Source organism: Cherax quadricarinatus, chromosome 32 (assembly GCF_038502225.1).
Source record: "Cherax quadricarinatus isolate ZL_2023a chromosome 32, ASM3850222v1, whole genome shotgun sequence".
In the NCBI taxonomy this organism is placed as follows: Eukaryota; Metazoa; Arthropoda; class Malacostraca; order Decapoda; family Parastacidae; genus Cherax; species Cherax quadricarinatus.
In genome coordinates, this window is record NC_091323.1 from 35,746,866 (window position 1) to 35,759,964 (window position 13,099).

At 39.5% G+C, this 13,099-nt stretch overlaps 1 protein-coding gene across 1 annotated transcript; it reads right to left on the minus strand.

Annotated features, from left to right (window-relative positions):
* Nucleotides 1–213: 213 nt before the first annotated feature.
* Nucleotides 214–9,499, minus strand: LOC128690210 (innexin inx2-like). Its single transcript, XM_053778775.2, has 7 exons — nt 8,839–9,499; nt 7,105–7,322; nt 6,259–6,392; nt 5,175–5,337; nt 3,567–3,728; nt 1,404–1,517; nt 214–1,024 (listed from the first exon to the last, which is right to left on the minus strand). Exons 1-7 carry the CDS (start codon nt 8,981–8,983, stop codon nt 827–829), a joined length of 1,134 nt encoding a protein of 377 aa, XP_053634750.2. The 5' UTR covers nt 8,984–9,499; the 3' UTR covers nt 214–826.
* Between the last annotated feature and the right edge of the window lie 3,600 nt (nt 9,500–13,099).

The window sequence follows — 13,099 nt, forward strand, 5'->3', positions numbered from 1 at the left end:
ATAGTTAACATAGTATGACTGACATATGACAAAGGTTCACAACCTTCACAGGAGATAATCAGAGTAATAACCTACATCACAATCTCAGTTAAACAAATACATGCTCTTCCCAAAATTAACCCCTTATACTAAATAAATATTAACAAATATTACTAAATATTACTACAGCCTCTTCCAACGCCTGAGCACATTATATAAAATCTGAGACTAAACCATACTGTCCCATTACAAACTTATTAACGAGGCATTACAATTTATGGAAGTCATTAGCGTTCCATCTCGCAGCAACTGGATGAGCACATTATATAATGTTAAAATAAAGACAGTACACTCGCTAAAAACCCACAACACTCAACACAAACATAATTTAATAACCTCTCATTGCGATACAATTATCGCACATGAAATATGCCCAATAAAGGCTATAAACGCACACTCTACATAAGCCCTAAAGCTCTTCACGGTCTTAAAACTATAATCTTGACACCATTCACACTTAATACATGAAGGTCATAACGACCCTGACACATCAAACAGAATTCTCCATTCGGTACTACGTAATTACTTGATATCACCTTTGCTTTCTGTGCCCAAACGCCGGTTATTAGTGACTTGTTCCACCCTTAGTATTGTCACTTTTCTTTATTTTCAAAAATTATTTGTAATATCCAATAAATTAATTTATCGAAATTTACCCACCAAAAACTCAATGAACGTATTCAAATTTGCTGGAGGTAATGCGAGAAATAATTTCTTCAAATTTAGTTATGAAATGATACATTTCTCGTAACCCATTGAAGTATAACAAGCCCCTGTTAGGTTGTTCTCAAAACTCCTCCTTGCTGTTGTTGATGGGTTTAGTGTCCGGGGAAGCTGTCAGTTCTGTAGCGAAGCGGGTGAGGAACTCACTGAAGACACTGGTCTCCATGTTCTGTGCTAAGCTGAGCAAGAGGAACCACTCACTCAAAGAACAGTGCTCCATCACTCGACTCACGTGTATTCTTGCTTTCTCGTTCGTGTGTAACTGCCGTCGCAGAGGGATGAGAGGGAAGACAAGCAGGCATAAATAGGACAAAATGGGGAGCTTAAAAAATTACAAAAATGCATTAAAATATTGGAAAGTTCATTAGGTCTCCAGAAGGAAGTGTTATAGGGAAGTGAAAGGCTTTCGGGAGGAAGTGTGTAAAGAACTTTGAAGGCATTCAGAAAATGGGAAGGAACTCGACAAGCCTTCAGGAGGAAATGTGAAGGAAGTTCCAAAGGCCTTCAGGAGGAACTTTGATGGAAGTTCAAAGGCCTTCAGGAGTGAGTGAGGAACTTTAACACCCTTCAGAAGGAAGTGTGAGGAGTAATGTGACCATAACTTCAGTTTCAAGCATCATGAAGAATAACAATCACCCTACCTTCAGGAGGAAGTGTCTGAAGAAGGGTATGGAGACGGTGAGGAGTCGGAAGACGAGCCACAGAGAAGTGACACTGGTCAGCAACACTAACCATACCCACAGGAAGATATAAATCTGTTGGGGACACTCAAATAAATCACTAACCTAACACTTTATCATTAGTATACACTCCAGCCTATCGCTTCTATAACAATGTGTAAGTAAGTAAGTTTATTCAGGTATACACAAATACAGTTACATAGAATTATCATACATAGCAGCATATGTGTAGAGAACCTAGGATAACCCAAAAAAGTCAGACAGAGTGACTTATTTCCATTGTGCAATAATCTACCTTACGTTAGATAATTGCACATTAAACTGCAACTAATTCACAAAGTTTGCAACAACAACAAAAAACAGACGCTTTTCTTAATAAGATCTTGCTTATACTTAATAACTGTATTGAAGAATTAGACACTTGCAACATCTGGTTATTAGTTGACGTTCCGCCATTTGGATAGCAAGACGTCTAATGAAGATACCCAGATGTCACACATGTTTAATTTTTCATCTTGTCGGTACTGTATACTATTGTTGCGTCCCTTGTATGTAACCCAAGGTGTATTTGTTATTATATGTATATATTTTTATTTTCACTTAATATTATATTGTCTGTATCTTCACTAATAGCTAAAATGAAGATATCTTGCTTTATAATACTACCTGACCTTATATTATTTAGCTATGTATATAGGTAGGATGTGTTTTATTGAATTAAATCGGGAACTGCTGTGCTAACTACCGTAATACAGTTAGTCAATCAGTTTCTCGGGTTGGTGTCTCATGAACCGAGTTGAAGTCTGGCTTAGAGGCGTTGTTGCCCGAGTACCAGCCTACCTCGAGCCTTGGTAACATCTCCTAGTTTGATCAAACTCAAGTTTTTGGTAACAGACGGTTCCGTTGGTGAGATGGAACCTCTTTCTCGCTACACTGAGAATCAGTGAAGGGCAGAACTAGTTCTAGACTTAGAGATTTTGATATCTACTAAGGCTGCGAGTCTTTTTGACGTTATGAAGTCAATCAGTGGATTTAACTATGACCTCTACGTCTTACCGTAGTCTTGATTTGAACTGAGCCGAACTTATATTCGGTAAGAAGGGAGTATTAGGACTCCCATAGAGATTCTATTGAAGATCTCGGCTGTGTGTATTCCTGTTTCGTTAAGATTGTTAAGTTCTGATAAATGTCTCTATCTCTAGGTCAGCTTCTTGGTGGATTATTGTACTCGAAGCCAGCGATTATTCGAGGACGGATACACAATTTAGCCTTGTACGTATATAGTCGACCTATAGTGAGACATTACCGTCAATGATTGAAACCCTTGGGTATATATGGTTAATTATGACTTGTGACAATGGAAATGTCACTAACTAAATGTTCATAAATTGTATTATAAACTTATGGCCTTTAGTATTATTGTACTCAAAAAAACCCGTGGGGGAAAAAAAAGTATCGTTCTGTGTTATTTCTTTTAAGACACGTTAATATTAATGATATTAAATTATTATTTTGTCGGATTATTGTCTCTTGGTTCTAATTTACAAAAAGCCTATTAAGATGGTGTTTTATACTAAAGATAACCAGTCGTGACCGTGATCCAACACTGTTGCGAAAGAGAAGACTTTGACAGGTTACATACGTAAGGAGATTTATTCCAAACTCCCCGGAGTTTGGAATAAATCTTACCCAGCAAGACTCATAACTTCTCCATTTGTAACAACCATGCATGTACAATAACTATTAGTCAGTACGTTTCTCTACAGGACACTACTAACCAAATATGAGAACAAAGGAATGACTATTAACTATAAATAAATAAAATATGAAATTAAATGGTTATAATTATAACCTTAGTTTTTAAAGGAGGTGGAACGGTAAGCCAGTGGAAGGCCTCGGTCAGATGACCAAAAACTCCAGCTGCGGGTCATCATATGAATAAGACCCGAATCAGGAAACACTTGTCCTGTTTCCTGACAAATCTTACCTAACTTCTGGAATTATTAAATATGAATATTTTTAGGGAAAACTTAGCTAAACTTTCAAGGAGCGGGGCTCGTAAGGATGTCTTTCAGCACACATCAGGATAATATTAAACACTAAACGTGCAGACCTATGACTCACCTTCTCGTTGATGATGTTAGTAGCTATGAGGCACATAACGTCCCGTACTTGGATAGTTCCCGAGGCACCGAAGCTCCTGAAAACACACTTTGCCATCTTAGGGAAGATGTAAGACATAGGGTCCGTCCGGTTCTCCGGGTCCAACCCGACTACTTCAAGCATCTGACCATCAATATAATAGTTTATTACGAGGATGTACGATATTTTGTGGCAGTCATAAATCAATAGTTTACTTCAGTAAGAAATAGGCAATTTAGAGTTAACCCGGGTTTATATACTCAACGGAAAGATTAAAACCAAGTTAGTCAAGTTACTCTCTCAGCGAGATTATTAAGCTTGCGATCAACCTTTTTGCTGATTTTAAGTCATTTACAAAATTTAAGCCCTAACAGAATTAAAACTTAAATTTCAGTATGCATGCAATGTGAGAAGTATCTTTCTTTATCTGTAAGTTATAATTATTTACTTACATTCAGATAACCCACACACAGCAGAATGTAACTCGTGACTTAGGCCATTAACTAGTCACACAGCAGCGCGTATATTAAAAATGGTTATAATCATGATCATAACTTTTAAAGGTGTGGAAGGGTAAGCTAGTGGAAGGCCTCGGTCAGATGACCAAAAGCTCCATCTGCGGGTCATCATATAAGACCCCCGTCAGGAAACACTTGTCCTGTTACCTGACACATCTTGCCTAACTTAACCTAACTTAACCTAAGAAGCGCGTACAACTGGCGTCCAGGTTTTGTCCTGACCGTCAAGATTTTTTTTGGGTAATGTTTAATAAATGATTACATTTGCACAGGTCTTCTTAACACGTATGACAATGACCATAAAGTTTCTCTGCAACATAACACTGAGTGCATCATACCGACAGGACAGTGTCTACGTACATACCATCCTATTTAACGTCAATATATCACTTTGGCTACGAACGTCGTCGGATGTCTGACTGGAAAGTGAAATAAAAATGTTACAATTTGACTGTCCACTTATTTTATTATTAAAGATTCGCCGGTATTCTCCCGGCCCGGCCTTGGCTCCCTCTCTAGGAGTGTCTGAGACCTAAGTCTCCCATGGGAGAAGGCACAAGTACCCCCTCATCTTTGGGAATAACTGTCCCCAGGCCTAGCCACATGCTAGGCCTCTCTGGGCTGCCATCCCCACCCCAAGGGGGCTAATGGGAATAACAGTCTTGTGAGCTGCAAGCTCGGGCTCAGGCACCTACTCTACCCTAGAAGGGCTGGGCATGGTGTCGATGACTGTCCACTCGATGGATCTTTGTTTTCTGTTCGAGTATCAAGTTTTTTTTTATCGTCACAACGTATTGCAGCATTTTTTGGCGTTACGGCGTTATAATTGGTTAAATTCTGCTTAAGGACGGCAATTAAATTTAATCAAATCTAACTCGATTTACACTGAATAACGTTATCGACACATTTGCTTAAAATCATAGGTTAGAAACTAACGTGTGTTAAGACAGCGGCTGCCTGAAGGATTTATATTTTAGACGGTCACTTCGATGGTAGCATTTTATCGGTTCTAACCAATGGATCTTCGCGCACACACATTTGTTCCAAGACTAACAATAAATTGGAAGCTTACGTTGACTCCATAGGTGAAGAACTCGCCGCCTAGGAACCAGTTAGTGAAGAACAAGGTAGCTACCACCACTAACAGGTTGAGGAACTCACAGAAGAAGAACTTGTGTGCCCATGACTCGTGTCTTCCCATGTAGTGAAGGATGTATCTCGATAAGGTGCGGTACCTTCAACACAAGAAACTCCAGCGTTCTAAGACATAAAGGTGAATGTAAGTACAACAGATTACTGGTGATTATTATGGTTCATAATAAAGAAGAGAAGCCAAGATGTCGTGGTTAGCAACGATTTACAACTAATCAGGGAACTGGTGAGGATCTCCCATGGTGAGTGAATCCAACAACTCGCTGACCTGTGACCTGTAAGACTCGCCATGGGTTCAACCCCCACCCTTGCCCTGATTTGTTTGCAATCGTGTTACTAGGATTTCGTGAGTCAATTCATTCAACTTGCAACTTGCCTAGTATGGGCTACTAGGCCTACTGCAGTGTTGAAAATTAAAATGGTGTAAAATACCGACAGGTTGGTACTATACATGTACAACAGTTAGGTATCTTTATTCCGAAATGTTCCGCCTACACAGTAGGCTTCTTCAGTCGAGTACATAAAAAGTTGGTGGAAGCAGTAGAGATGTGAAGACGATGTAATCAGTCCATCACCGGGTGATGATCACTCGGGTGATGGACTGATGATCAATAGTCACACTTGAAGACTATTGAACAAATACTCTTCTCCAGGCTGAGGGACTGACCACCTCAAAACTACGTCTTCAAGGATGATGGACTGATTACATCGTCTTCACAGCTCTACTGCTTCTACCAACTTTTCTGTACTCGACTGAGGAAGCCTACTGTGTAGGAGAAACGTTTCGGAATAAATATACCTAGCTGTTGCACATGCCTCACCTACCTGCCGCAGTGTTCCTCCTATCTAATGTTCTATACCTGACAGACTGCAATCTTGTCCAATTTCCGTTTCCAACTGGAAGGTTAACTGTAAATTCATAATGTATATTAACATATGCACACACCAAAGCAACATTGAATAGTGTTTGTAACACAATTTGTTGCAAAATAAAGATACCTTACATGTCTTCTCGACTGAAGTAATTTTTGAGATTTGAGCCCAGGTAGTCACGGATGGCCAGGTCTTGTATGGCTTGTTTAAAAAGTCCACCTTCCCACATCTTCCACAGCCAGTGAGGCACGTAAAACATCGCCCCCTAGATAAACAGTCAAGCTTTTTATGCAGAGTTTACTACCACAGATTATCAAGCAATAATTGTTTCTGCTGAATAAAACGGCAGTAACTCAACAGTAATCAATCTCATTTTGCTGAATTAATATATTTATTTAGAACAAAAAGGCACAATACCCTGGCTGGAACAATCACAAATAACCCGCACATAGAGACAAGCTTATCACGACGTTTCGGTCCGACTTGGACCATTTACAGTCAGTGTAACTTTGTAAATGGTCCAAGCCGGACCCAAACGTCGTGGTAAGCTTCTCTCTCTCCTATGTGCGGGTTGTGTAATAAGCTCATCTGATTGCTATTAAACAAGACTAATGTAATTTAGACTGATGTAATCCTAGTTGGCTAAATGTCAGTTCTCGCCCAGAGATAAAAAAAAAACTGCATTTCATTTTAATTAGTAAGAAAAAATTTATCAATGCATGTTTTTTTTCACAAGGTTGTAATTTTAGGCCAATTTGGCTAAAAAAAATAGCATTACTGTTGTAGTTCCATTTAGTGGACAAGAAAATTCGTAAATAATTAAAGCCCTTCTGATAATTTCCTAAGATAGTGAAAGTATATGATAGGAAGCCATTATTGTCTTAGTCATACCTAACATTAGATGGTGCATGTGATATGGTGATACTACCTAGAAGACCTTGATAATAATTTTGGTTTTCTGTTGTATAAATATTTACCTGGATGAAAAGGACAAAAGGAACCCATTGGTAGTAGGTGTGGTAGGTGATAGTTTCACCTGGCAGTACAGGACCTATCCCAGGGTGGGGAGCTTCTGCACCTATCTTGACGTCGTGAAGCCTATCCACCGTGAAGGTGCCCATAATAAAACAATAATTGTTGACCACCTTCATGTAGGATGCCGACGACACTCCACCCATGCAATCAATCTTTTTTCCTGAGGTAATAACAGTGACGTAGTCATGAAGTCGTATATAATACCGTTAGGTGTATATCATTCATATATATATATATATAAATTATTTTGGGTGTTGTTTACCATATTATACATTTAGAATCTGCGTTATGAAGCTACCAGTAGTTACGAAGCTCTGCCTGGCTATCATGGATTGAGTATATATGTATACCATAAACGGCACAACAGTTATTTCCCCACCAACACAGTACGATCTACAGAAGAAAACACATCCACTATCGCTCACTTTCATACTGTCTTTCCTGAAGAGCACGGATATCACAGTTACAGTAATATAATACAGAAATCTTAACATGGCTCATTGAATGAGAATTTTCGTTTTTGGATATCACGATGAACCTTTAAAAGTGTTGTTTATATTTTCTGGCCATGGGTGTTGCTTCAGAGAGACATGTTTGCAATCCTGGGTCTTAGTCCTGGTTCATAGCCCTGGGGTCATAGCCCTGGGGTCATAGCCCCGGGTCATAGTCCTGGTTCATAGCCCTGGGATCATAGCCCTGGGTTCATAACCCTGGTTCATAGCCCTGGGCTCATAGCCCTGGTTCATAGCCCTGGGCTCATAGCCCTGGTTCATAGCCCTGGGCTCATAGCCCTGAGTCATAGCCCTGGGACATAGCCCTGGGTCATAGGCCTGGGTCCATAGCCTTGGTTCATAGCCCTACGTCATGGCCCTGGGTCATAACCCTGGTTCATAGCCCTGGTTCATAGCCCTGGTTCAAAGCCCTGGGTCATAGCCCTGGGTAGAGGATAATTACACAGGAAGACAACTCCTGTATAAATACAGACGTCACGAACTTACCAGAGGCATCATGGTAACACGCTCAGCTCACATACTGAGGTCCGTGGTTTGATCCCCGGCACTGGTGGAAACATTGGGACGTGTTTCCTTAAGACACCTGTTGGCCATATTATCGCTTGCCAGACGCTCCTGGTGTCTTCAGCCGAGTCTTACCAGCGCGTCATGACCCTACTTTATGCTTCTTGTGTTTTCTATGGCAGGAAATGTTGTTTTGGATGCCAACGATAAAGCTTAAATATCTTATCTGTTTTTAATTAATTCTGAAATGAAGGCGGATGTGGTGTAAGACTGAGATTTATTGCGCTTGCTTTTATCTTGGTGTTTATCTTCATGTGAGGGATTTAAAGCCAATGATAATCTGAACCCAGAAGACGTAGCACACACACACACACACACACACACACACACACACAAGCAAACATTAAGACATGTCAAAAAACCTTCCGGACCTTGATCACTTCTAACATACAGAGGCTGTTAAAAAGACTGTTAAAGGGACTGTTAAAGAGACTATTAAAGGGACTGTTAAAGGGACTGTTAAAGAGACTATTAAAGGGACTGTTAAAAAGAGGTTAAGAAGACAGTTAGGAAGACAGTTAAAAGCACACACACGAGGAAATGCAACTTTAAAACTACCAAGCCGACACAATTAGCCTCTTGACCCATTATTACACCTACCTATAATACCGTAGAGGGTAGAGAGGATCATACACACCATGTAAATAATGTAGGTGTAGCGGTAATGTAGACGAAATACCAAATTTTCCATCACAGGCTTCACATCTACCTTAACTTTTATTTTAGTCAGTGCTCTGAATGCCATGGTGGTGGTTATTAAGCCTGTGTCTCTAACAGGTATACAGAAGAGTTATTTCCTGTATCACGTTACTCTTGTAAACAGGTATGTTGGGCACTCCTTGTAGTTCCTTGTATCACGTTACTCTTGTAAACAGGTATGTTAGGCACTCCTTGTAGTTCCTTGTATCACGTTACTCTTGTAAACAGGTATGTAAGGCACTCCTTGTAGTTCCTTGTATCACGGTCTTATCATCAACAAATTAATATAGAAGTGGTAGTTAGATTATGCTACATTTATGTCAACCAGCAAATAACTATAGAGTTCGAGATGCTTTATATTACATTAATAATATTACCAACAGAAGACTCTTCACGAGTACTATCCGTGATCAAACTGTTCTTCTTGTTTATTCTTTAAACATACACAGTAACTCGTAATTTCAATATTGTAACACCGTCAAGTTTCTTTCTTAATTAGAGCAGTGGTGAGGTATGACTAGCTGTGTGAAAGAACACCGAAGATCCCCCTGGTCTCTCTCTCCCATGATCTATCTAAAGTGACTATATCTAATCATTCCTAATCTAACATTTAATTGTTTTTACCAGATCATCTTTTTTTTCCGATAAAACCTCCGATCTATCTCTTTGAATTGTAGAGGATATAAGGGTCATTTTTCCCGGCTCTGTTAGGTGAATCTACACTTGCCTACACAAATAACCCGCACATAAAAGAGAGAAGCTTACGACGACGTTTCGGTGACTGTCAATGGTCCAAGTCGGACCGAAACGTCGTCGTAAGCTTCTCTCTTTTATGTGCGGGTTATTTGTGTATCGTTCCAGTCACGGTATTGTGCCTTTTTGTTATTTACACTTGCCTCCATCGACTTCGCTTCAGGACTCGCAGCAGTTTTGTTTCATCGACTTTTTTTGGTTAAGCTGTTACCTATGTTGGCCAATCATTGTTCCTCTTTCGTCCCACTGAGATGTTAGTCTGCAGCATCCGCCGAGAGAGAGTATGGATCCCGCCTTCTACCTCATTCTCCAGATTGTTTTCATTTCTAATGTGTGTGTATGGTGTGGGGGGGGGGAAGGTTTGGCTCTGCAAGGGTGTCCATAAGACCTAATTGCGAACTTATTCCCATTTATCTTTCTCGAGGAAACTTTATTTTCTTAATAATCTCCACTCAAAATTGGGCAACATTTTTTCCCGGACGTCCGGAAAATAGGGTTCAATAAGGCATAACCTTTGGTGTCCCTTAACAACACCAACAACAGCAACAACAAAACGACCGCGGAGTAATTTCTTCTCATTGTGTTACAAGTAAATTAACTTTTCACGACATAATTTTACACGCTACAAAGTGAGTATCACTAAAATAATTTCTAAACCCATACAGGTCGTACAGAGGGAATAAAGAGGCAATGAAGTTTATTTAATTGGAGAAGATGCCCAATTCCTCAGATCAAGAGCCTTTCATTATCACGTATGATCAAGGTAAACTTGCTTACGTCAGCCATGACTCGTTTTAACTGTATCCTGGAGGTCGTGAAGCCTCTAGTAGGCGTCTGTGTAGTCATGTTTCAGATCTGTCGTAACTCAAGGCTACCTCCTTCATCTTCCTAACTGATAAGCAGTTTACCTGCTGATATGTTAATTACCATGAAATTATAATTTCTTTATTGCTTATTATCTTGTTTGTCAAGTGTGAGTTGGTAGTAATACATATTTTTGTTATTTTATTTACGGGGAGCGCTAAACCCGTTGGGGTCATAAACGCCTTGTTAATGACAAGTAATCAGGTTTGTTCCAAGATAAAAATGGCTCCAATGCCTTAGATCAAGACCGCTTCCCTGGTCCCCCCTTTGAAGGCAACATTGTATAAAAATGAATTGGTTAGGTTACATATGATTTGTCAGGAAACAGGACAAGTGTTTCCTGACGCGGGTCTTAGTCATATAATGACCCACAGCTGGAGCTTTTGATCATCTGACCGAGGCCTTCCGCTGGCTTACCGGTCCATTCCTTTAAAACTTGAGGCTATAAGCGAGAAAATGGTTTGATGAGGTAACAGAAAACTGGGAACCGTCACCGATGCTTTTTTTTTTCATGGTGGCCAGTCCCTGGACCCATTATATGCCTCTCTAATCTTTTGACTACCGCCCACAGGATGGGTATTGGATGCATAATAGATATTAAACCAAGTAAACTGCTTTTTCCATGGTTTACATGTGCATGATGTAGGTGAGATGGGTCTTTCTACCTTGACAGATATGAATGTCCACTGACAAATATTATCAGTTAAATATATAGGACAGAGGTTGCCCTTCGGTTTTAATAACGCTTTAATTATCCAGTTGGTGATACCTTCATCCCCAAGAGTTGTTGACAGACAACTTTAATTTCAAACCATAATTCCCAGTCATTAATTTGCATATGTATTGCACATCTGATGTTATTTTCTCGTGTCATCTGGGGGGGGGGGAAGGTCCGTAACGATTCGTGAGCTCATCCATCAGTTCTACACTTCTTCGGGAATCTGGATTGCTGCTGCGGTGATCTTCCAAGAGGTTATTTTGATCGCTTTTCATACCTGATGTGAAGTGACTTCCTTATGTATACCTGCCATGAGTCTTCCATGCCACCTTTCTGGCTGGAGTTGCAGGCGGCTTCTCCGGCCGCATTCGATACCAGTTTTAGTAGCTTTGTTTCTGTTGGTAGGGTTCCTTCTGCGCAATGCACTTACCTTCTTTTGCGTATCGTTTTTCACTCTGGTTTTCTTTTTTGTACATTTGCCAATGCTGATTCTATAGCCTCGTTTAAATAATCAATAACTTGATCGAGGGATTTAAGTGACAAGAAATTCTCACAAGTCACTAATATCACTGATGAAATCATCACGATATTTCTCTATTTGAGCACTGGCGGTTTTATTTTCTTCATCAGTTTTCTCGGCAAAACATCCATTTCCACGGGTTTGGTCCATTGATCAAAGATCATTGGGCCAATTATTATTATTATAATCATGTGGAGCGCTAAACCCGTAGGATTATAAAGCGCATGTGGGGGGATGGAAGGTATTCAGGTTCAATTCAGGGAACCGGAGCATAGATCCAATTCCCTAGATCAAGAGCCCCTCACCAGCATCAAGGAACCTCCCTTGAGGGGATCAGTGGGCCAAGAATCTCAGGTGAGGACTTCCTCTGCATATCTCCAGAGACGCAACCACTCGATCCAGCCCCCACAGAGGTGGATGGGGTCAGAGTTGCCCAGACTTCTAGGATTTCCCCATATATTTGTAAATTGTTGACTCTCGTACCATTAACCCCAAGGTTTAGTTCCTTATCCTAGAAGAATGATATGTCTGAAAATAATCTTCAACGATAGGCATTTAAATATACAGTGGACCCTCGAATTTAGTAGTGCCGTTTCTGTATACATATTTTAATAAAATATAACTGACTTTATAAAGATGTTAATAATTTTCTTGCAATATTCGTTGGTTATATTTCTCATTCTCAACCACAAGCTTTTCATGCATATCTTATCATGGACTGATGAAATGGCGATGTACTGATAATATTATACCTGCTGCTTGAAGATGACGAACATGAATTTACTAATAAATAGGCCTCACAGCTCTGTATACGTATTTAAAAAATTGAAGGGTATATATCTTTTAAGAAAAAAGATTTGGTACAGCGTGGAAAAACTGCAGTTATTATTAATTTTTTAATGCAATTTCATTAGGAGTTAGTATTTTCAGCATTTTTTACTTTATTACAAAGCTGTTACACATTTATTCTACTGGTTAATTGAATTTAAAGCCTATCGACTCCGCTAGGGTCATTAAGTCTGTATATAACTTACCCATTATCAGTCAAGAATAACTTAATCCATAATGTATATACATAGGTCTATACGTAATCTCTTCACCTCAGACAAGAATAATTTAATCCCTAAAATAAGAATTAAATCAGACTCTCAACATACATACGCTGAGAGAAATACACATTTCAGTGGATATATCCTGGTAGCAGTGGTATTTTATTTGTCAGGAAACAAGACATTATTCCTCCAATTATTTATTTTCTTCACTGTAATATTTATATAATTTATTTGAAGGTATTCATAAACCCCATC